Genomic DNA, 26,022 nt, shown 5'->3' with positions numbered 1-26,022 from the left:
GATCTCTTACATATTTGGCATGTAGGTACCTTGCATGGACCTCTACCTTTTGATGAGGTTTGAGGTCACTGGGTCAAGGTCACCGAGGCTAATAATAGATATTCCGTCACACTTTTGTTACTGTTTCTTTTAGCGATTTCACTATTTTACCAATCTCTTACATATTTGGCATGTAGGTACCTTGCATGGACCTCTACCTTTTGATGAGGTTTGATGTCACTGGGTTCAAAGTCAAGGTCACCAAGGCTTATAAAAAAAAGATTTTCTGTCACACTTTTGTTACAGTTTCTCATAACGCCTTCAATACTTTTTCAATTTTTTGAGCCAACCAGATTTCGTTTTTCGGCGCGCGAAAAGTGGTTTTGAAATAATAATATATCCTATCAACTTGATCATATTTCTTTTGATGACAACAAGGGCATATCACATATAATATAACATGCAGTTTTCAATATAGAAATAATTATTATGGTACTTTTCAAAGTACAAACATAAGTCAATTGTACATGTACACTTAACAGTGGAGTAAGTTGTCCCAAATTTGAAATCCTGAAAATTAGGCCGGGGGTCTTAGAACCAGGAACCCAACATATGTATTCGGCATTCTATTTCTTCTATAAAGAACTCCGGAAATAAATTTAAATCAGCGAAAAATAATGTATCCGATAACGACAGTCCGAAAAATTGTACGCGTTCTGCACTTGAAATAAAATTTGCATATCGTTTGATTGCAGAAAATGAAAATTGGTAGCCTAGCAAATACGTAATAAATATACCATTTGGTTGACATTTTTCTTTACAATAGCATAGCTTGTGAGTAAAACAACTTAATTATCTCCTTTTATTTCAAACGATAACGTCGATAATCGTCAGAAAGGTGTAACATCATCAACATAGAACTAATTATTTAATGATCATCCTTTAATTCAGATCGATAGTCCGTAGACAGGTCTGAAGTGATCGGCTGAGAAATTATTTATTGTTGCTCTTGTCATTCGTTTATCTTTAAATACGACGTTTGCCAGCGGCCGATTATTTGTTGGCAGATAATAGATTTTCTGTCACACTTTTTTTACCGTTTCTCATAGCGCCTTCAATACTTTACCGATCTCTTTAATATTTCCTCTACCTTTTGATGAGGTTTGATGTCACTGGGTTCAAGGTCAAGGTCACCGAGGCTAATAATAGATTTTCCGTCACAGTTTTGTTGCAGTTTCTCATAGCGCCTTCAATACTTTACTGATTTCTTTCATATTTGGCATGTAGGTACCTTGCATGGACCTCTACCTTTTGATGAGGTTTTGAGGTCACTGGGTTCAAGGTCAAGGTCACGGAGGCTAATAATAGATTTCCATCACACTTTTTTACAGTTTCTCATAGCGCCTTCAATACTTACTGATCTCTTTCATATTTGGAATGTAGGTCCCTTGCATAGACCTCTACCTTTTGATGAGGTTTGAGGTCACTGGGGTCAAGGTGAAGGTCACCGGGGCTAAAATTAGAATTTTTTTAGGTGGTAATTAACACATAGATTGACAAAACGCATCATCGGGGAGCATCCATCAGTTTCACTGATATTCTTGTTTTATTGCGTGTTTAAAATGAAATGTTGTTTTAAGAAATGTTATTTAATGATGTTTTAATTAGGGATGTCAACGAATATCCGAATATTCGGTCCCGGACCGAATATTCGGATACTGTTTTCCGAATCGAATATTCGGAAGAAAAAATAAAAAATCGAGTAATTTCAAAGACTTTGTATTCGTACAATTTGTTTCAAACCTTGTCAAAAAAGTTGTTCCTCGTGTCATAATGTTTATTCCGGTTGGCGCGATAATGCGTCGCTATGGTGATGACAGTATACCGGTCATAAATCCCGCTAACAAAGCCAGACACTTTGTGTCAAAATTATGATAGGTGCAAAGCGCGTCGGCAATCAAAACACCGACCTGCACTTGATCCAATGACTCGAATTACATTTAAAATTATCAAAGATTAAATGAGTAAAGGAAAAGCCAACTTTGTGTAAAAAACAAATAAGACCGTATGGCAATTTAAACACCGACCCGTCTTGATCTAATTACTCGAATTACATTTAAAATGATCAAAGATTAAATGAGTAAAGAAAGAGCCGACTTGGTGTGAAAAACAAAACAGATCGTATGGTTATAATCACGTTGTCCAATCAAAAAAGCTGTTAGAAAATAATTTACTCAACCTCTAATGAGTATTTGCGTATCGTATGGTCCAAACATTAATTAATTACTCAATATTCAATCAGGTATTATACTTAAAGAAATGTTTTTGGTATTGCACCCTCATTTAATTGAAAATATTAGAATTGCTACACGCATAAGGTAAATATCTGTCCCAGCAAAATGCCACCTACGCCTTCCGCTGCTTGGAAGTATTTCACGACATCATCCGATAAGAAGTCGCCGATCCAAGTGTCTTTTAAACGTGGCAACTTTAAAAGACTGACTGTTTAGTCTGTTAAACAGGTTCAAAGTGTGCTGTGGCTATGTACATAATTCGTTTAAGTTCAGCTTTCATTCAATGTAGATCTAACTGTTTTGTCGTATAATTATTTTGTCGTCATGTAATATTATGTTTCTCGTTCTATTGTTGATGTACGATATTAATAGTTTAAAAACAGTTTTTGTCATTCAATTTTAACAATAAAAAGTAATCAACAAAATCAGCTTCGAATTAGCGACGGCAACGCTGTGTCAATATTTAGTCACTTCCGTTGAACTTCCGGTAAAAACGAAAGTAGAATTCATGGAGTAATGGTACGGTAAACAAAGTTGACTTTTTTCCAACAGATGTTGACCGAATATCCGAATATTCGTTCGGAAGGGTGACCGAATATTCGAATACCGAAATCGGTATTCGTTGCCATCCCTAGTTTTAATGTGATTTTGAATCTCTATTAAGACTGAAAGCGATTATCAGAAGCATGATTACCTGACCTACTTTCGCTTTCACTTTTCACTCATAAAAGAAGTGCTACCCACAATATCTTGGGCGTTAGTACACAGGTCAGTAAGACCAGTGTGTACACAATGATTTGTTCCAAGAATTGAATGTGAACAATTGATGACACCAGAGTTAAAATTTATTTTTAAAAGAATATATACTAGAAACAGATTTTTAATTACTGCTTATTGAAATCTGTTTATCCATAAGAATTGTGGCCATAACTTGTCCAGACTTTAACTTTGTCATTCATAGTGCAATTTGAAAATAACATAATTCAAATAAGTACCATGATTTGGCGACATACGGCATGTACCACCTGTATCTCTACCTGGAAGATTAAGGTCACACTTTTTGCAATAAACAGCTGTTTAGGGCTGGAACTTTGCCATTCACCGTGCATTTTTAGCTAACCTGTCACGAAGTGACATGGTGAGTTTATGTGACCGTGCGATGTCTGGCGTCCGTTGTGTGTGCGTGCGTCCGTCCGTCAACAATTTGTTTGTGTAGACAGTAGAGGTCACAGTTTTCATCCAATCTTTATGAAATTTGGTCAGAATGTTTATCTTCATGAAATTTGGGGTGGGATTGTATTTGGGTTATCTGGGATCAAAAACTAGTTCACTAGGTCAAAAACTAGGTCACATAATAGGTCAAATAATAGAAAAACCTTGTGTAGACAATAGAGGTCGCAGTTTTCATCCAATCTTTATGAAATTTGGTCAGAATGTTTATCTTGATGAAATCTGGGTTGGGATTGTATTTGGGTCATCTGGGGTCAAAAACTAGGTCACTATGCCAAATAATTGAAAAATCATCAACAATTTGTTTGTGTAGACAGTAGAGGTCACAATTTTCATCCAATGTTTATGAAATTTGGTCAGAATGTTTATCTTGATGAAATCTGGGTTGGGATTGTATTTGGGTCATCTGGGGTCAAAAACTAGGCCACTAGGTCAAAAAACTAGGTCACTAGGTCAAAAACTAGGTCACATAATAGGTCAAATAATAGAAAAACCTTGTGTAGACAATAGGGGTCACAGTTTTCATCCAATCTTTATGAAATTTGGTCAGAATGTTTATATTGATTAAATCTGGGTTGGGATTGTATTTGGGTCATCTGAGGTCAAAAACTAGTTCACAAGGTCAAAAACTAGGTCACATAATAGGTCAAATAATAGAAAAACCTTGTGTAGACAATAGAGGTCGCAGTTTTCATCCAATCTTTATGAAAATTGGTCAGAATGTTTATCTTGATGAAATCTGGGTTGGGATTGTATTTGGATCATCTGAGGACAAAAACTAGGTCACTAGGTCAAATAATAGAAAAACTGTCAACAATTTGTTTGTGTAGACAGTAGAGGTCACAGTTTTCATCCAATCTATATGAAATTTGGTCAGAATGTTTATTTTGATGAAATCTGGTTTGGGATTGTATTTGGGTCATATTGGGTCAAAAACTAGGTCACTAGGTCAAATAATAGAAAAACCGTGTGTAGACAATAGAGGTCACAGTTTTCATTAAATCTTCATGAAATTTGGTCAGAATGTTTGTCTTGATGTCTTTACTTGTCATCTGGGGTCAAAAACTAGGTCACTATGTCAAAAACTAGGTCACTAGGTGAAATGATAGAAAAAACTTGTATAGACAATAGAGGTCGCAGTTTTCATCCAATCTTTATGAAATTTGGTCAGAATGTTTATCTTGATGAAATCTGGGCTGGGATTGTATTTGGGTCATATTGGGTCAAAAACTAGGTCACTAGGTCAAATAATAGAAAAACCGTGTGTAGACAATAGAGGTCACAGTTTTCATTAAATCTTCATGAAATTTGGTCAGAATGTTTGTCTTGATGAAATCTGGGTTGGGATTGTATTTGGGTCACCTGGGGTCAAAAACTAGGTCAATAGGTCAAATATTAGATAAACCTTGTTTAGACAATAGAGGTCACAGTTTTCATCCAATCTTTATGAAATTTGGTCAGAATGTTTATCTTGATGAAATCTGGGTTGGGATTGTATTTGGTTAGTCAGGTGAGCGATTCAGGACCATCATGGCCCTCTTGTTTAAATAACGCACCACAAATTACCATCATGCGTATACCACACTTTGCGTTTAACATTGGTTCAGTTACATTAAGATCTCACTTAGAGGTCAAATGTTAAATTTTAGGCCATGAAACTGATTGTCTGGACTGTATTTTTATGTCCCCCAATATAGTAGTGGGGGACATATTGTTTTTGCCCTGTCTGTTGGTTGGTTGGTCTGTCTGTTTGTCTGTCTGTCTGTCTGTCTGTCTGTCTGTCTGTCTGTCTGTCTGTCTGTCTGTCTGTCTGTCTGTCTGTTTGTGCCAACTTTAACATATTGCAATAACTTTTGCTATATTGAAGATAGCAACTTCATATTTGGCATGCATGTGTATCTCATGAAGCTGCACATTTTGAGTGGTGAAAGGTCAAGGTCATCCTTAAAGGTCAGAGGTCAAATATATGTGGCCAAAATCGCTCATTTTATGAATACTTTTGCAATATTGAAGATAGCAACTTGATATTTGGCATGCATGTGTATCTCATGGAGCTGCACATTTTGAGTGGTGAAAGGTCAAGGTCATCTTTCAAGGTCAGAGGTCAAATATATGTGGCCCAAATTGCTTATTTTATGAATACTTTTGCGATATTGAAGATAGCAACTTCATATTTGGCATGCATGTGTATCTCATGGAGCTGCACATTTTGAGTGGTGAAAGGTCAAGGTCATTCTTCAAGGTCAGAGGTCAAATATATGTGGCCAAAATCGCTTATTTTATGAATACTTTTGCGATATTGAAGATAGCAACTTGATATTTGGCATACATGTGTATCTCATGGAGCTGCACATTTTGAGTGGTGAAAGGTCAAGGTCATCCTTCAAGGTCAAATATATGGGTCAAAATTGCGCATGTAATGTCACTTCTGCAATATTGAAGCTAGCAATTTTATATTTGAAATGCATGTGTATCTCAAGGAGCTGCACATTTCGAGTGGTGAAGGGTCAAGGTCATCCTACAAGGTCAAACATCATATAGGGGGACATTGTGTTTCACAAACACATCTTGTTGTCATTTATAATGCAGTTTAAAAATCACTTACCACACGTGACTGCCATGAGTAGGCAACATGTCCTGGGTAACAACGGTCTTGCTCAAAAGTCACACTTATATTAAATTTGGCCTCAAATCAGTTTGTCAGGACTGTGACTTTGTCATTCATCATATAATTTTTAAGTAACAAATCACAAATAACAAATTCTGACAAAAACAACTTGTTTGTACTGTAACTTCCTTCTTCATTTTGCAACTTTAAAACTATTTACCACCAATTTTTAGCGAGGCTGTTTTCGGAAAAAACCAGAGCTATTGTCATAGCCAGCTCGTCGTGTTGTGTCGTCCGCCGGCGTCATGCTAAAACCTTAACATTGCCTCTAAAATCAAAGTGCTTCCACCTACAACTTTGAAACTTCATATGTAGATGCACCTTGATAAGTTCTACATGCCACACCCATTTTGGGTCAAAGGTCAAGGTCTCTGTGACCTCTAAAAAAAAAAATCTGACAAGCTTTTGCAGCCGAGCATGGCACCCATTATGAGGTGCTCTTGTTACCATGTTGCGACTGTGTGTCATGTGAAACAACCGTCTGCCTACATGAGAAGTTGAGGTCAGACACACAAGTCAAGGTTAGAGTTGGGAGGCTGTAAAACAGCTTGCCAAGAATATCACTTCATCTTGCTATTTTGAAATATTGAACCATTGTGTTTCACTTGTCACACATTGGGCTTGACATCATGCCTACAGGCATCTAGTATTATATTTTGTTACTTTGTTGTGCATTGGTTTCTGTGTGGAGCCCTTGATTAAATATATCTATGATATCAAATAATATTTGTGTAGTCCTGTAAGATATTGTATTTTATGCCCCCGGATCGAAAGATCGGGGGCATATTATTTTTGGTCTGTCATTCATTCATTCATTGTGTGTGTCCCAAATCTTTAACCTTGGTTAAAGTTTTGCAATAACTTTTGCATTATTAAAGATAGCAACTTGATATTTGGCATGCATGTGTCTCTCATCGAGCTGCACATTTTGAGTGGTGAAAGGTCAAGGTCATTCTTCAAGGTCAAATATATGGCTTCAAAGCGGCGCAATAGGGGGCATTGTGTTTCTGACAAACACATCTCTTGTTTACTTAGATCTTTTCAAATGAACAATTTTAACAAATGCTAATGTTTCTGAAAATTTACATGTGAACTATGACTAGTTAACTGACACTTCTTGTTGTCACTGTACAGGAGACAACGTGATACTGGGCAGCTATGACAGCAAGATGAGCTGGTTTGACCTGGACCTGTCTACAAAACCATATCAAACCATGAAGTATGTATTGAGTTTAGTTTTAACATTTTTATTTTAGATTGATTGATCAGATTGAAAGCCAGAGTAGGGGATAACCTTCCAAGTTCATTCCTGGGTAGAGCCAAGTACTGAGAGCTAATAGGGGGACATGTTGAGAATTCTCCCAATTGGAACAGGATCCATATCAGGGACCTCCCACTTGCAAGGTTGACACCATATCCACTGCATCAGTGCGTTCGTGTATTGTGGGTGTTAAGATCTGTGATATTTGCCTAAATACATACACTGGAGTGATTCTAAGTGGGAAGTAGAAAAGAGGCGTTTGCAAGTATTTGTAAAGAGTGGTTGATAAAAACAGATTTTCCACAATATACCATGTGGCCCTTTTGAAACTGCACTGAAAAAACTGAGAGTGATTTGCATTTATATATATACACCAAGCATTGTTTGCTTTGAGTATACTGGAATCAACCTGTCAGTTGATTGTTTGGTCATTTTGTCTGTCCCACTGCACATGCGTACTTTGTATCGTGAACTTATATCTCAATTTTCCGCTGTCAACATGAAATTGTATAGATATGTTGAAGTGTCAGGAGTTATTTTTGTTTATGTTGCGATATTCTTTTGAGACTAATGTATATACATTTTACAAATACTCCCCAAGTTTTGAACCTGCTGGATATGCGGGGTATCTGTCATCTTAAATGACTGTTCTAGTTTAAAAAGTTATATTTTGAAATACATGATAAAGTGAAAATATCAATATACCAAATGTCGCTGTAATTTATGAAGTGCTTTTGGCATTGATCATTTTAACAGTTCATTTTGGGGGGGAAACAAAGCTCAAACCTCATTTTCAAACTTTACAAAAACATTGGATAAATCCTATATTTCTGTACTGACATGACATTATTTCATATTGAAAATATTATTTCACCAAATTATGTCATGTGAATGTTCAGTCAGATAATATATAACCAGTTCAATCTCTCAAAATATATTCCTAAATATATGTAAAGCATGGTCTGAAATGCATTTCCAGGCACCACAAGAAGGCCATCCGACAAGTGTGTTACCACAAGAAGTACCCTCTCTTTGCCTCAGCCAGTGATGACTGCTCTCTCATCGTCTGCCACGGACGAGTTTACAAGTAGGTGCTTAGCAACCATGCAGTGAGCTGTGTCAACCTTTGTAACCTTTTATGTATGTTTCAGGTTTTCAAATTCTTTTTAGCTTACCTGATTGCTCAGGTGAGATTGTGTGACCGGTCTTTGTCCGTCGTCCGTCCGTTAACATTTGTTTGTAAACACTCTAGAGGGCACATTTCTTTTCCGATCTTCATGAAACTTGGTCAGAAGCTTTGTCCCAATGATATCTCAGTCGAGTTGGAAACTGGGTCATGTCGGGTCAAAAACTAGGTCACTAGGTCAAAAAAAAGAAAAACCTTGTAAACACTGTAGAAGTCACATTTCATGCCCAATCTTCATAAAACTTTGTCAAAATGTTTGTCTTAAGGATATGTTGGTTGAGTTCAAAAGTGGTTCTGGTCCCTTGGAAAACACGGCCGCCAGTGGGCGGGGCAGTTTTCCTTATTTGGCTATAGAGATACCTTGTAAACACTCAAGAGGTCTAATTTTGTGTCCCATCTTCATGAAACTTGGTCAGAACATTTGTCCCAATGATATCCCGATCGAGTTCGAAATTGGGTCATGCTGGGTCAAAAACTAGGTCACTAGGTCAAAAACTAGGTCACTAGGTCAAAAAAAGTAAAACCTTGTAAACACTGTAGAAGTCACATTTCATGCCCAATCTTCATGTAACTTTGTCAAAATGTTTGTCTTAATGATATGTTGGTTGAGTTCAAAAGTGGTTCTGGTCCGTTGAAAAACATGGCCGCCAGTGGGCGGCGCAGTTTTCCTTATTTGGCTATAGAGAAACCTTGTAAACACACTAGAAGTCACAATTTTTGCCCAATCATCTTGAAAGTTGGTCAAAAGATTGGTTTTATTGATATCTCGGACGAGTTTGAAAATGGTCAAAATCGGTGAAAAAACATGGCCGCCTGTGGGAGGGGCATTTTTCTCTATATGTATAAAGTGAAAACATGTTAACACTCTAGAAGTCACATTTTTGGCCCAATTTTCATGAAAGTTGGTCAGAACATGTGTTTCCTTGATACGAGAGTTGAGTTCAAAAATGGTTCCGGTCAGTTGAATAACATGGCTGTGAGGGTGGGGAATTTCTTATATTTATATAGTAAAAAAAGCTTGTGAACACTCTAGAAGTCACATTTTTTGCCCAATCATCATGCCACTTGGTGAAAAGATTCGTTTTATATATATCTCAGATAAGTTTGCAAATGGTCCCGATCGGTAAAAAAACATCGCCGCCAGGGGGGGGGGGGGGCAGTTTTCCTTATGTGACTAGAGAGAAACCTTGTGATTGAACACTATAGAATTTACATTTTTTGCCTAATCATCGTGAAACTTAGTCAATACATTGGTTTTATTGATTTCTCGGACAAGTTGGTAAATGGCTCAGATCGGTGAAACACACTTTTTAGCTCACCTGATTGCTCAGGTGAGGTATTAGAATTGGTCTTTGTCCGTCCGCCCACATTTTGTTTGTAAACACTAGCATTCACACTTCAAAAGCATTCTATATGAAAGTTGCTGAAAAATCTCAGTCAAGTTTGATAATGAGCAAAATCACATAATTAATGCCATAATTATTGCCCTTAGATTGTCCAAATTTTCATTATATTATACGAAATCGTTATAAACACTCTAGAGGTCACAATTTTGTCTCAGATTTTATGAATTTTGGTCAAAATATTTATTTTTGTAAGCAAAGTTTGATGTTTGGTAAGGGGGGTCAACTCAAAATATAGGTAACCAGGTCAAATGTTACAAAAACAAAAACACTCCATATGCCAGAGTTTTGGTTCAATAATGATGAAACTTGACCAGGATGTTTGTCTGGGCAATATCTAGGTAAAGTTTGACATTAGGTAAAGATTGAATGAACGGATTCCTCTCAGGTGAGCCAACTAGGGCCATCTTGGCCCTCTTGTTTAGTTAGTTGTTCAGGATATTTTGAAGGATATCTACCACTTACAAATTTATTTTTTACTGTGTTATCAAATTGACTTTGTACTGTGCTGGTTGATTGAAGCCAGTTCAGTTGATTTTGTGAAGTGATATTAACAACTTTTTTTCTGCTGATCAATGAAAGTGATCATTTTGAAAGCTGAAATTGGAAGTAGAGTCCAACCTGACTTAGAGGCAACCTGGAATAAGCAGTTATTGTAGATTCTATCCAACTTAGCTTTATGGTCACCTGATGTTAACTGCCAGCAGCCAGGATATTTTACCCTTTGCCACTTATGTACATATTTTCATGCATTTATAGTCCCTTGCAAAGTTAGATTTAATTAAAGACCTTTCTTAATGTATGCAAGTTTTAAAGGCTTCATTGCCAAACCTTAGATACTGATGAGCAGCAAACTGTATACAACCTGAACAGACTGCGGATACTGGCAGGCTGTTCTGGTTTTATGCTGCTTGCACATAGCCATTTTGACTTTGCATCTGAGTGGGAAAGCGTTAACACAAAAAGCCATTTGTATGCTGTGTTAAGGGATCACGAGGGGGTCATTTCGAGATGCAAAAAGTATACACTCCATTCAATTGTTGCTGTCGCTCACCTCTGATGTTATAGTGTCTATTGGGCTGTAAAAGAATCTGATAGTAGTACGTTAACTGCCTTTGATATTAAAAATGCAGCCAGCTGTGAGTAAATATGATAAGTTTAGATGAGTTTGTGTTTGTTTTAATGAAAATGATTAACAACTATCTTAAAATTGACTAAAGCAGCCACCTGTCTACAGCAGTCACTTGGACCACTTCCCTTGTCTGGCTTCCGTACTAATGTTGGACTGTATTAAACCTTATACTGTAATTGAAGTTGCTCAACGCTTGTCAACAAGTTTGTAAACAATGTTTAAATTGTTAATGATGTTTAAAGTTATATTGGTTTACTGGGAAGGGGTTAGATTGCGTTGAGGCAGAAACAAGCAATCGGTGGTTTCCGGTCAATATTTTATCCTAGAAATGATCAATCTTGATTGAACTTTGCATACAGCAAGCTTGCATGTAGACCGTGCTTATGGTTGTATTTGGGGCTCGTCAGGTAAAGGTCAAGGTCACTGTAAATGGCATAGAAGGGAATATCTGATACCCATTGTTTTGTCAGTTATAGCAATGGAGTTTTGTGTGTGTGTGTTTCAGTGACATGCTGCAGAACCCTCTGATTGTTCCTGTCAAGGTCCTGAGGGGCCACAAGGCGGAGAAAGGGGTGGGCATCCTAGACTGCGTCTTCCACCCTTCACAGCCCTGGATATTCTCCGCAGGGGCTGACACCACTATACGACTTTACACTTGATGATGGGGTCTATGTTGCAGGGACTGATGCCACTATTCGACTTTATACTTGATGATGGTCTCTATGTTGCAGGGGATGACGCCATTATACAACTGTACACTTGATAGTCTCTTTGCAGGGGCTGATGCCACTATATGACTTTACACTTGAAAATGGTTTCTTTGTTGCAATTGAAACAGTCTTAGATAGTAGTTATTTGTTGACATTACGTTGTTATGGCTTCTACTCTGTTGACATTACGTTGTTATGGCTTCTACTCTGTTGACATTACGTTGTGATGGCCTCTACTCTGTTGACATTACGTTGTTATGGCTTCTACTCTGTTGACATTACCTTGTTATGGCTTCTGCTCTGTATGACTTGCCGGTATTATCCTGACACAGACCTGTCAGTGTGTTTGGATCAATATGAGCCGCGCTCTGTGAAAAGGGGGTTTAATGAATGTGTGCAAATTGTCGCCCCTGATCAGACTGTGCAGTCCACACAGGCTTATCATGGACGACACTTTCCGCCTAAACTGGATTTTTGCTAAGAATAGTCAATCTGTAAACAAAAAATATAAAAGCGAAAAGTGTCGTCCTTGATTAGCCTGTGTGGACACTTTAACGCACATTCATTAAACCCCCTTTCTCAGAGCACAGCCCAATATGTATTCATAAACAGTTATGATCAATGCATTATTCTCCATACATATTGACATAAATTAATTAAAGCTTACGGCTCTGAATGTACTGATATAGCATCAACTTGTTAAATACATGTTCAAGTGAAATGAAGTGCAAATATAGAACACACTTTAATCGCTTATTTACGGTAACTTAAGTAGAGCATTTGGTAAATTTTGGCAATATTCACTTGTTGAATTATGCTGACACAACGTTGATATGATAATTCAATGACTTCATTCTGTTTGTTGGTTAAATAGTTTTTACAAGATAGACAATTATACACTTATAGTTACTAGGAAGAAAAATGCACCTGGTTGTTACAATTCGAGATTTTAGTCATGAATAATAATGGTTAGCAAACCTTTATATGTGCTTTATGTGTGTGTCACTATGAATACTCAATCTTTGAAATGTAACACATTTTCAGCTTTTAAGGAGTTTTACAATGAACAGAAGTCGTTCATTGTTCATATGTAAAGTAAAGATATCAATGTATAAAAAAAGTATCCAATAAATGTGAAGTGAAAGTTGTTTCTCATTGTCTTCTGTTGTTACCAAGGAATATGCCTGTCATCAGCCGTGTTTGGGAGGTTGAAATAACCCCTTGTTTAAATATTCGCAACTTTAGTAGAACGTAGGTATGAACAAATCTAAGGCCCCACTGGGTGTGTATTTCAAAGGGTATGGTCTTTCTAGGTATGAACAAATCTAAGGCCCCACTGGGTGTGTATTTCAAAGTTTATGGTCTTTCTGCGCCTGAGGCTGCATTAAGTGAGGACCTGGAATGTACCCCAGCATTTCTACATACCGGTAGTTTGCCTACAAGACTCACGAAAGTTGGTTACGAATATCGACTTATAGCTGCAATCTCCAGTTATTTAGTTGTTACGTTTTATTGTGTGGGGAAACCCCACCTGTCGGGTATGGTGACAACAAACTCGCATGCTTCGGAAACGGGTATTGAACCTGGGTCGCTTAGGTGAGAACCGCACTGAAAATTATGCTACACAATTGTAAGGCCTCAATGAATAATGATGTGCCACACAATATGACATTTTGTTAGTGAACGCACAGCAGATAAAAATTGTTATTTTTTAGCACCTGTGCTTTTGTCATTTATCAACAACGACTCCGTAAACGCACTAGAACCAAAAATATTGCTTAATCGTCATGAAACTTTTCGGATCAAAATTTTGGTCATTATATCAAATTAAGAAATAAGCTTATGAATTCTCTCCTTGTCACCCCATGGTTAAGATTTTAACTTCATGTGACACCACATATGTAGCTGCGCTTACGTATTTAGATTGTGATATTTTTTATTCCGTTAAGCGACCTAGGGGCCATCAATTATATCGTGTCTTTATGAAGAAGTATATGAAATTATTCTCGGTTTGATAAATACGGTATAGTATGGTTTAATACGTGTTATTTAGAAGAGAGATTATGGTAATGGTTTAGCGCGAATAATGCACGGGTTTTGTTTGCATGTTTTAGCGCGAAAGCGCACGAGTTTTTCGTTTTGGGGTATATATGATTTGCACATCTATTGAGTCGCCATTCGAGGGTGTATTTGACAGGCAAACGTTATGGAGCAAGACAACGAAATGGTGATAAAGTAGTTTAGGCGTTCATTTGCGAAATACATAGTATTCGGAAGGAGATTTTCGATGAGAGAACTGATTCTCTGCTAGAAGCGGAATGGTGAGCTGGAACTTCGAACAAAGGTCATACTTGATGGTTCTGTTTATTGTAATAACACGGACAACAACATTCCGATTGAAATTAACACAGGTTGTGTTCATTGTTAACTTTTATGATAAGTATATTCAATAACATGCTCCATATTTTTATTTGTACTGTTGTTTTTGTTTAGTTCCAACTATTCAGATACATCAATTGATTTGATTATTTGGTAAAAATGAAACTATTTAAGTTCAAAAAGAGGTCGCAAATGTCATGGTCTGGTAGGATTATATATAGGTAAGGCCACATAGTGTGTCACTCCAGGTTGTTTTGAGAGCAGAGTTAGATCACTCTCCATCTTGTTTTTACGAACACCTTGCTTTATTTTTGTTGTTTTTAAGATATAACCCCTTATATGGTAATACATGTGTTTCAAGTTTGTTTATGAGTTCCAAACGTATGATTCAACAAACGATTTATAACAATTAACTGCCGTTTTTCCTTATAATTCAGCACGTTGGTTGTGTGCGATATATGACGTGGTATGATAATGAGCGGATGAAAATTTATGCGAACATATCTTTCAACTATTCAGGTTTTCCAATTGTGAATTAAGAATGTAACAGCAAAATCGATATATTACGGAAATATATTTTCTATTCATCTATGAAACAGCTATAGAGACTTGTCTTGTGAACTTTTTCGAAACATGTTTGTGTTTTGCATATATTACATCTCGTTCGCTGGATATTGAAAAAACAGTTTATATGTTATTGTTGTATACAATTAAAAATTTATCTAAATTGAATTAAACATTAAGAGTTATTATATTTTTCATAATAATTTAAGACGTTAAGTTTTCCCTGCAAGGTTGGTGTCAATAACGGTGCATGCATATGTGCTAATTAATTTACGATATTTTGGATAAACTGTGGTATAAATTTGGTTTCAAAAGAGCGGTGACAATAAGACTGTTGATTTGAAACTAAGATGAAAGGCATTTATCGGTTTTGTTAAATTTAGTTTCGTCATAGTTAAATGCATTTTAAAAGATTAGGTACTGTAATGATAACAAAAGTAGACCGGATTTATTTGCATTATATGCCATTTTGTTTTCGTGATAGTTTTTGTTCTTGTTTGGTGGCCTGTTGGCTTGATGTGTAAAGACATTTTGCTTTTATGATGTTTGGCCGTTTTTTGAATGCCAGTTAACATGTGTAATTTGCTTATCGTTTTGGTGAAAGCCAGTTGACCAGATGTGGATAAACCCAGTTAGCGCGTGTAGTTTGTTAACCAAATTTGTTAAAACGTGCGTTAACATTTACATTTTTGTTTTTATTTAATGTTGTTATGATTGTACTGTTCGTAGGGTATTATATATATTGGAGAACATTAAATGTATGTTATTAAGGGCCAGATTGGCGTATGTAAATTAACCGGTTGGCTCGGGTTGTCCGTTGACAGTTTGTTGAAGGCAGATTTTTTTTTCAGATGCGTATAAGCCAGTTTGCTTGCGTGTCAGTTCACTAAAATGTCTCAAAACACATGTTGAAATTGCATTTACACATGTTTGCGAAGTTTATTTTTTCAGTAGTTGGACAGTTCGAAGAATAAATAATGAATAGTGTAACATTATAGTAAGAGGGCAGCTCGAAAGGTATAATTTGTTGTTTTTTTGTGTGTAATTATGTGTTAGAAAATAACTTGTTAAGATTAATAATGATGATTTTATTGATGATGATGTTATTAATGTTGATGATGATGCTAACGTTATTGATGAGGAGGAGGAATATTTGACATTATTTTGTGAATGGATAATACTACATTTACGAATTTTGGGTGAATGAAATTATTTTAGGTTTGATAAATACCGAATTATGTTAGTTTATACATATTATTTAGAAGAGAAAGAGAGTATGGTTATGGTTTAGCACGAAAAAATGAATGAGTTTCTAGGTTTTGCGTTTAATTGAACAATACAAGTAACGGTTCAGCAACAGGGATTATTCTCAGAAGGTACAGGCATTCCTTTTAGAGTCACAGAAATTCAACTTTGCATCAATACCGGTTTTCTTTGCAATTTGTTTGATGGGTTAAAATTCCATAATTTGACAAGTTTTCCAGCCGACCAAGTACCTATAGCTTTGTATTTGAGTGTGTTGAGCATTTTGTTATTTTCAAATTAGTAAATCAAAATTAATACGGTGTTCTATTATATCAATTGAGCTCATGCTATTTCCATGGAAATTTGAGCCAGGTTTCGATCAGTAGCTTAAAGTATGTCTGTGTTGGTGAATTGAACCTAAAAACAAATGTCAAGTCGGTAGTTTTAATTTTAAGAGCAGGACATACGTATTGATTGTGAGAACATTAGAAATATGTGTTTGGTATTTGTGCATGTCTCTTGTGGTCATTGGACCAAGTTGTTTAAGGCCAATTGGCCTGATTTGGAAAGCCAGTTGGCTTGTATGGTCAGTTGACCGTTTTTAAAGCCAGTATATATGATGTGTGAAAGCCTGTTGGCTTGTGTTGTCAGGTTACCGAACTTTCTTAGAACGAAAGTCTCATAGAATTAACAATATTTGCAACTTTATTGTTTGCAGTGCAGTAACTGGACAGTTCAAATAATATATTAAGTATTGGTGAACATAATGGTATGGTTTATTTAATATGTTATTTTTATTACTAGGATTATTATTATGATGTATTTTATTTTTGTTTTAATAATATTATTAATTGTATAAATATTGTTTTATTATTTCTGTTTTATTCTCTTTTTTTATTATCTAATTGGCCGGTTGACAGTTTGTTGATGGCCTTGGTGCCTGATGAGTATAAGCCGGTTGGCATGTGTGGTCAGTTGACCGTTTGTGAAGGCCAGAGTATGCCTGATATTGATTAGCCAGTTGGCTTGTGTTAGTTGACCGTACTTTCTTAGAACGCATGTCCACATGGAATAAACAATCTTTGCAAGTTTATTTTTTGCAGTGCAGTAACTGGACAGTACGAATGGTATGTTAAGTATTAGAGAAAATAGAGGTATGGTTTATGTAGTATTTTATTATTATTATTAAGATTATGATAATGGTGTTTTTTATTTTTGTTTTACTAATTATCATTAATTTTAAAAATATTGTTTTATTATATCTGTTTTATTCTCTTGTGTATTATCCGAGTGGTCAGTTGACAGTTTGTGAAGGCCAGAGTGTGCCTGTTGTCGATTAGCCAGTTGGCTTGTGTGGTCATTTGACCGTTTGTAAAGGCCAGAGTGTGCCTGTTGTCGATTAGCCAGTTGGCTTGTGTTGTCATTTGACCGTTTGTAAAGGCAAGAGTGTGCCAGATGTTGATTAGCCAGTTGGCTTGTGTAAGTTGACCGTACTTTCTTAGAACGCATGTCCACATGGAATAAACAATCTTTGCAAGTTTATTTTTGCAGTGCAGTAACTGGACTGTGTCAGTTCGAATGGTATATTAAGTACCGGAGAACATAAAGGTATGGTTTATTTACTTTGTTATTATTATTATTAAGATCATGATTATGATATTTTTAATTTGTTTTAATAATTATCATTAATTTTGTAAATATTTTTTTATTATATCTGTTTTATTCTCTTGTGTATTATCCGAGTGGCCAGTTGACCGTTTGTGAAGGCCAGAGTGTGTCTGATGTTGATAAGCCGTTTGGCTTGTGTGGTCATTTGACCGTTTGTGAAGGCCAGAGTGTGCCTGATGTTGATTAGCCAGTTGGCTTGTGTGGTCATTTGACCGTTTGTGAAGGCCAGAGTGTGCCTGATGTCGATAAGCCAGTTGGCTTTTGTGGTCAGTTGACCGTTGTTGAAGGCCATAGTGTGCCTGTTTTGATTGAATTATTTTTATTGCTTTTACAAATGTTGGTAATTGTATCTTTTCAGTTAAAACACAGTTCGAGAGGTATATAACGTGGTGGAGAATATTTAGGTATTCATTTTATGTTTTATATTATTTGTATTCTCTCTTTGTTTTATTCGAAAGTCCTGTCAAATACAAGCACTCACTCCTATTGTGTCTTTGATTTATTATTTGTATGATAATGATGATGATATAGGTTATAAAGATGATGAGATTTTAATAGTATTTTGAGAAAAGAGAATAATAAATTTACTCATAACTATGAGTAAATAGCTTTAAGGGTCAGACGTGTACATGATTTTCCACTTTTTTCTAATTCCTTTCCATATGTCAATAAACAATTAACGTTTAAAAACAACAAAATGTTTGCTAAAGATTATAATGATCGAATTTTTACCTGAAGAAGTGCCCAATCAAATTTATTGTGATCCGTCTAGTTATAGCATCCATTATTGTTGTTCATGCCATCACTCACAGATTTGTATTATCCTAGATGTCACATTTGTTCGCTCAATTTTGTTCAGAATGTTGCTATACTCTAGCAGTCCCACGTATGACTCGATCTTGATTACACATGGTCAATCGCTGTCAAAAACTATCAGCAGTTCAAATCCTATATAAAAGTAACTAAAATCAGTGCAAGCAATTTAAGTTCAGAATGAAAGCTTGATGAAACATGGTCAACATATTTATCCGGCAATATTATGGTGAAGTTTTTTTCCTGAATTTTGGCCTGTATTATCAATCCAATTCTTAGACTTTAGGCTTAGAATACTGAATATTTTCAAAATGTAATGCTTTAAAAATTGTTAATTGAATTTGTTAAGTCTATTCTGCATATGGAAAAGTGTGTTTATGACATATACCGATATACCATTAATACACTATATATTCTTACTCTGACGTAATATGCCTTAAACTAAAGTAGATTAATTGGGCTCAAGTCTATGGAATGGTGAATACGGGTCTATGTTCAAGTCTATGAGTCTAATCAGTCTATGGGTTGGTGAATACAGTTCCAGGTTCAAGTCTGAGTCTTTGGGTTGATGAATACGGTTACAGGTTCAAGTCTATGAGTCCATAGTTTGGTGAATATGGGTATAGGTTCAAGTCTACGGGTTGGTGAATACGGGTCCAGGTTCAAGTCTATGGGTTGGTGAATACGGGTCCAGGCTCAAGTGTATGAGTCTATGGGTTGGTGAATACGGGTCTAGGTTCGAGTCTATGGCTTGGTGAATACGGGTCCAGGCTCTAGTCTACAAGTCTATGGGCTGGTGAATACGGGTCCAGGCTCAAGTCTACAACTCTATGGGTTGGTGAATACGGATCTAGGCTCAAGTCTTTGGGTTGGTGAATACGGGTCCAGGATCAAGTCTATAAGTCTATGGGTTGGTGAATACGGATCTAGGCTAAAGTCTTTGGGTTGGTGAATACGAGTCCAGGTTCAAGTCTGTTAGACTTTGGGCTATTGAATACGGGTCCAGATTGAATTCTTTGAGTCTATGGGTTGGTGAATACGGGTCCAGGTTCAAGTCTTTTAGTCTATGGGCTGGTGAATACGGGTCCAAGCTCAAGTCTATGAGTCCATGGGTTGGCGAATACGGGTCCAGTTTGAAGTCTTTGAGTCTATGGGTTGGTGAATACGGGCCCAGGCTCAAGTCTATGAGTCTATGGGTTGGTGAATACAGTCCGTGTTCAAGTCTAAGAGTCTATGGGTTGGTGAATACGGGTCCAGGTTCAAGTCTATGGGTTGGTGAATACGGTCCATGTTCAAGTCTAAGAGTCTATAGCTTAGTGAATTCGGGTCCAGGTAGCCGAGTCAAATCTTAAAACAACTTAACTTTTTTACCACTCTTAAAGCCACATGTATGATTAAATCTTGATGGAATTTGTTTAAAAAAGTATCTTGACACTATCAAGGCCTAATTCGAATCATGGTCAAGTGGAGGGGGGGTTATAGGTTACCGGGTCATTTATAAGAATAAAGTTATTATCACTCTAAAAGCCACGTTTATGACTAAATTTTGATGAAAAGTTGTCAGAATTGTTATCGTTCAAAGGTCTACCAAGCAAAAGTAGATCAAAATGTAAATCCTAGAAAACCCCTGGTTTGAATTCTTTATGCCACATTTATGACTCCATCGTGATAAACCTTGGTCAGAATTGTAATATTGGCAATATCTAACCAGGTTCAGAATCAAAATTTAATAAATTGCAATAAAACACCATGCCACCGGGTCAATTCTTAGAAAAACTTGTTTTCACTTAAGAAGCCTACAGTTAGGTGATGATTAAATGTTGATGAGACTAGGTCACCAAATCAAATCTTAGAAAAAAGCTTCAGCTACTCGTGAAGATATTTATTTCTCTAATGACTCGATCGTTTATTAAAATTGGTTATCAATAATTATTGTCTATAAATTAGCGTGTAATTTCGTTCGCGGGTTTTGGGACTTACGAGCCTTGCATATTTTTAACCAGGTTTTCCGAAGGAAAAAACTGGTTATTAGATTGGCGAATGCGGGCGGGCTGGCGGGCTGGCGGGCTGGCTGGCGGGCTGGCGGGCGGGCGGAACAAGCTTGTCCGGGCCATAACTATGTCGTTCATTGTCAGATTTTAAAATCATTTGGCACATTTGTTCACCATCATTGGACGGTGTGTCGCGCGAAATAATTACGTCGATATCTCCAAGGTCAAGGTCACACTTTGAGTTCAAAGGTCAAAAATGGCCATAAATGAGCTTGTCCTGGCCATAACTATGTCATTCATTGTGAGATTTTAAAATCATTTGGCACATTTGTTCACCATCATGGGACGGTGTGTCGCACGAAAGAATCACGTCAATATCTCCAATGTCAAGGTCGCCACTACTAAAAATAGATTTTTTTAAAAAACAAACTTACAAAGGGGGTTAATTTTGTTTGTTCATTTCAAAAGTTCAGTTTGAGTTTTCTCCCTTTATCAGATTTTTTTTCACAATGAAAACCTGGTTTTGTGACAATTTTGTCCCCTTTTTAAATACGAATTGATTGTTGTTGTTTTTTATATTCGTCGTTTTCAACAGTTTTTTAGTCATATGGTGCATTAGACTCAAAGTTTTCTTAGGATATCTGCTTGACAAGTATTGCGTGCAAGCACTTATGAAACTAAATGACAACTGCTACGTTTGCAGAGGTATGGAGAATGACCAATACCTACACAAGTTATTTGGTCGGTAATCGAGCCCGCGATATAAGGATTTGAAGCCCAGTGCTCTAACAACTTAGACATATAAGTTGTGCTCTTAAAAAAATGGGCATAATGCATGTGCGTAAAGTATCGTCCCAGATTAGCATGTGCAGTCCACACAGGCTAATCAGGGACGACACTTTTCGCTTTTGACATTTTTCGTTTAAATGAAGTCTCTTCTTAGCAAAAATCCAATTTAGGCGGAAAGTGTCGTCCCTGATTAAACTGTGCGGACTGCACAGGCTAGTTTGAGACGATACTTTACGCACATGCAATATTCCCCGTTTTCTCTGAACTCGACTCATTTAAGTTGTGCGCACAGGAATGACTGGTATATCTTGTTAATATCTACGCCGTGATAATATGATGTGAATTGTCTTTTTGAAATACGATGACAGTGTTGTAGTATGATGTATACATCAAATAACTTATTAATCGTTAAGATTAGAATAATAGTAAATAAGAAAATATACAAACGAGAAAGTTTTACCGCATTTATTTTTTAGTATGAACTGATGTACTGTTTGATTCATCAAATTACAAATTTTATGAAGTTCATCCCACTATTGTTGGGTTATTGATTGACGGGCTTACGTGACGCCAGCCGGCATGTAGTCGAAAGGCCATGCTTTTCACCAGATCTGCATTAGCGTGGTCGGACGCTACGTTATGATTCTCGTCGGGGTCCGTCTGGTGATCGTACAGTTCCGTGCCGTGATTTCTGGTCCAATCCGGCTTAAAGGTTTGGTTGTTGAAATCGACCCACTCCGTGTACCGGTAACGATCTGAACGCAGTGAGTAACCCATGATTCTAGCGCCGCGCGGGTACTGCGAAAACGCAGAGTGTTTCCACGCAGCTGTTGCGTTATGGACCAGCGGCATAAAGCTCTCACCTTCCGTACACGTGAGCACGTTCTGTGAATTCTCGGGACAAACGGGAATCGGTGGTAAACCGACCGCGTCAACAAGCGTCGGAAACAAGTCCACAAATTCCACCAGGCGATTTGTAATGATTCCGTTGTCGGTGAGGCCGGGGATCCGAATCATCATAGGCGCATGCGCGGCCAACTCGAAATTCGAATGCTTCGTCCAGATGCCGTGCTCTCCGAGCTGGTATCCGTGATCGCCGAGAAGAGAAACAACAGTGTCATTGGAAAGCCCTAAGCGTTCCAGTTCATTTAAAACGACGCCAACTAACGAATCAACCCACGATATCGCTGAAAAGTACGCTCTCCTGAGCTCGCGCGCGACATTATCCGGCAGCGTCTCATTTATGTTCCCGTGATAGTTTAAAGCTGTAATGTCCGTGTAACCGTTAATCAACTCCAAACTTGACCACCATGCGATGCGCGGCATGTTGGTCGGTGCGTACGGATTGCTGGGAAGATGAACTGAACTAGCAGGGTAGTATTGCGAAAACCTTACCGGCGACACAAACGGCAAATGTGGCCTAGATAAACCTACAGCGAGAAAGAACGGACGTTCCGCGTATTTGCCACCCGTTGCAAAATCCTACAGAGCTCTTACAGCAGCCTGTGCGATTTTTTCATCTACAAGCGGGTCGTTCGCGAGCTGGGAATCGTTTAGGTACATATGACTTATTTTAGCCCCTTCGTAGCTCGATGGTCGCGGCTGAACGTACGGCTCCGTCCACGAATAAGGGGCATCCTCATGACTATTAAGAACCGGGTGGAATATTTTACCCATACCGGCGGTTATCCTTCCGTGGTTTTTGAAGTACTGTGGTATAGTCGTGAAGTTCCCGCTCTTTTTGCGCCAGTACGTATCCAGATCGTAAACATGCGTCGTATCCGGTCGCCGTGACGTAAGGAATGACGTTCGGCTTGGACTACAAATCGCCTGCTGTACGTACGCCTTTTTCAGGAGCAGGCTTTTCCGCGCTAGAGCGTCGATATTTGGCGAGTGAATCTGAGGGTCATCACGTGACGGGAAGTCTGTGCCTTGGTAGCATCCTAAATCCGCCCTCATATCATCGATCGTAATAAATAACACGTTTTTTGGTCCAGTTTTCGGCGCGGCGCATGTTATGGACACCAAAACAGTTAATAAACATAAAACCGATACGACCTTCATCTTCACGTGGTCTTATTACAATAGTACTTACTAACTGGAACGACCTACCTTATAATCAATAGATAATTATGCAAAGGCTAAAATGAATGATAAAATGTCCCTGAGAATAAACCGTGAGCAACGGTGGCGTAGATGGGACATACGTTTGTTTTAATTTTCTTTATAAGTCTTAGTAAGTCGTGGGAACGAGTAAGAAAGACGTGGGAACGAGTTAGAAAGTCGTGAACACAACAAAGCCAAGTCGTTGGAACAATTAAGTTACTCATTCGAATGGCAAAACTGATTCGTGGGATCGACACGAAGTCGTAAGTCGTTAACGTACGCATTTCCACAACTTACGAACTACGACTTAGTTATTTCGTTCTTGCTACTTAAGTCGTTCCCACGAGTGACTAATTAATATTACATGCAATATGATATAAAACAAACAAATTTATGTCAAATATGGTTCACCGTTGTGATAGGGAGTCCACACCAATGCCAAGGCCACGATTTGGTCAGCGAATGCCGCGGATAGAAGAGAACGGTACACTGTACAGACCGAAATGGAATTCTGTAAACTGTGATACCTTCTATGTACAATTGTAAACGATGCATTCGTGATTTTAGATTTCCGATCATTTCGTCTTCATGTACTCGGTACACGATTTTATCGAGTGGTCATTATTAATGCCCCCAAAATGGGCAAGTAAAGATTCGTGCATTCGTACCAAAGTTCCGAAATTACCAACGTCTAAATGTATCAGTTTTAGGTTTTCTTAAGCATGAAGTATATACGGTTGGCTAGTGTTGTCAATTGATGTTGGGCGTTGAGAGTTATGCGGTAAGCATCGAAAACGTGGATGGTACGCATCGATAAATGACCACCTGTATGTAAACCACATGTGGCTGTCAAACTGATAATGGCATTTTCCATGATGCTGGAATAAAACATAAACTATTAAACATTATCCGCCTATATATTTAATTGAATTAACGCGCGAAATAAACACGGACATGTCTGTGGATGATAAGTAAGTCTTCGGTAGGTAGTTTTTAAGTCCGAGTGTCCGTCTTGGGTTTTTATATAATAATAGGATAATCGCAGCCATTTCTTTTTTTTGTTAGGAGCCAGCCTGGTCTTATTAAGCGAGATTAACGCGTCTATATTTGATGGGTATGTCGGGCTTGCCATGATTGGTATTTTGATGGGTCTCTAATTTTAGCGGGTAAAGCGCACCGATATCGCTGCCATTTTTGGCGGGACTCTTATCTCTGCGGAAAAAAACGATTTTTTTTTTGTTCGCGCAGCGGACAGCTAATGTTACTGCCATACAAATGAAGTAGGTCTGCTCTTAACTACGCTAGTATCGTTTGTTCTACTACGCTAGGAACGATAACCATCGCATCTGCCTGTTTATACTTCACCACTGGTACACTGCGGACTGTGGGTGTGTGTATGTAATCAATAGTGTTTAACAGCTTGTCCGACGACATTGGCCAGTCTAGTGTTAAACTAATTGTGCGACGACTTTGGCCAGTTAATCATTGAAATCTGTACATATTAACTGCTTTCGGGGAAAACGGGACTTAATGCATGTCGAATAAGATTAGCCCGTGTACACTGATAAGCCTGTGCAATGCGCACAAGCTAATCAAGAACGACACTTTCTGATTTGATGGTGTTTTTCGTTTAAAGAGAGTCTCTGGTACTGGGTTGACAATTAATGCATGTGCATTAGGCCCTGTTTTCCCAAAATGAGGTTTAAATTATCTTTTTTATTAATGATTTGAAAAAAAAGATAAAAGTGATAATAACTTCAAAGTAACCTCGACATGTGCTTTAAGACACACTCGTAATAAATTTGAATGGGCTGTGATCATTTCAAACTTGCAATATAAAAAGCTTTAACATAATTTTGAAAACTGAGTTGCGTCTAAGATTATGCAATAGCGAACAATTTTAGTACCTTCAGCGCTTTGATTTTGCATTACCTTCGCTTATAATCATTTTTTAAAGGCGATGTATTTGTAAACGCAATATAGTCAAACAATGACCGTCAACTGAATTGCGGGCTTGATGAGAAATGTGTGTTATTGCTTAATGAACGACGAAAAGTAAAACTGACTTTTAGCTGGATTAAACGCCAGGGGAAAAGAGGTGTTGCTACTTTTGGAATGTTTAATACTTTTTCCATTTTTAAAGAAAGTTTCTTCGTTTCTCGATGGAAAACCGTGATGGAGTTGAGATGTCTGCTTCTGACTTAAAACTAAACAAAAACCGATAAAAAAGTTTATCGTCTTTTCATATGGTCCCAACAAATTATAATTGGCAACCGCTCGTGTATAATATACAGGGAGAGAATAGATGCGTGTTTTTATTGCTCAATTTCATTCTGCAAAAAAATCAAAAAAGCAATGAACATTTATTTAAATGAACATTTATTTAAATACGTCTTCAAACTGTTTATTCTTGCAAATGGTTTGTCATCCAAATGTTTATCCGTTTGAGCATTATACTCATGTTTCTCGGAGACCCAGAAAGTCGCAACATTCCAATCTTCAAGGTGTCCTCATACGCAAGGAACTGAACATAGCAAGCATATATTTATTCAGTTATTGCAAGATGGCGTGCTCTAACGGTTAGAAACACTATGATTTATAAAG

At 37.4% G+C, this 26,022-nt stretch overlaps 1 protein-coding gene and 1 pseudogene across 1 annotated transcript in view; one reads left to right on the top strand and one right to left on the bottom strand.

Moving 5' to 3' along the window:
• The window catches only part of LOC127844161 (ribosome biogenesis protein bop1-B-like), a 44,867-nt gene extending 31,857 nt beyond the window's left edge, over positions 1–13,010 (top strand). The window contains exons 16-18 of the mRNA XM_052374187.1: positions 7,306–7,390; positions 8,412–8,519; positions 11,659–13,010. Coding sequence (XP_052230147.1) covers positions 7,306–7,390; positions 8,412–8,519; positions 11,659–11,812 — 347 coding nt within the window. The 3' untranslated portion in view covers positions 11,813–13,010. The remainder of the gene's footprint in view (positions 1–7,305; positions 7,391–8,411; positions 8,520–11,658) is intronic.
• An 8,752-nt stretch (positions 13,011–21,762) lies between these two features.
• On the bottom strand, positions 21,763–23,414 carry LOC127844172 (iduronate 2-sulfatase-like; annotated as a pseudogene).
• Between the last annotated feature and the right edge of the window lie 2,608 nt (positions 23,415–26,022).

Source organism: Dreissena polymorpha, chromosome 9 (genome assembly GCF_020536995.1).
Source record: "Dreissena polymorpha isolate Duluth1 chromosome 9, UMN_Dpol_1.0, whole genome shotgun sequence".
NCBI lineage: Eukaryota > Metazoa > Mollusca > Bivalvia > Myida > Dreissenidae > Dreissena > Dreissena polymorpha.
Note: the sequence above shows the minus strand (reverse complement) of the source record. Positions and strands in the feature narration are given on the sequence as shown.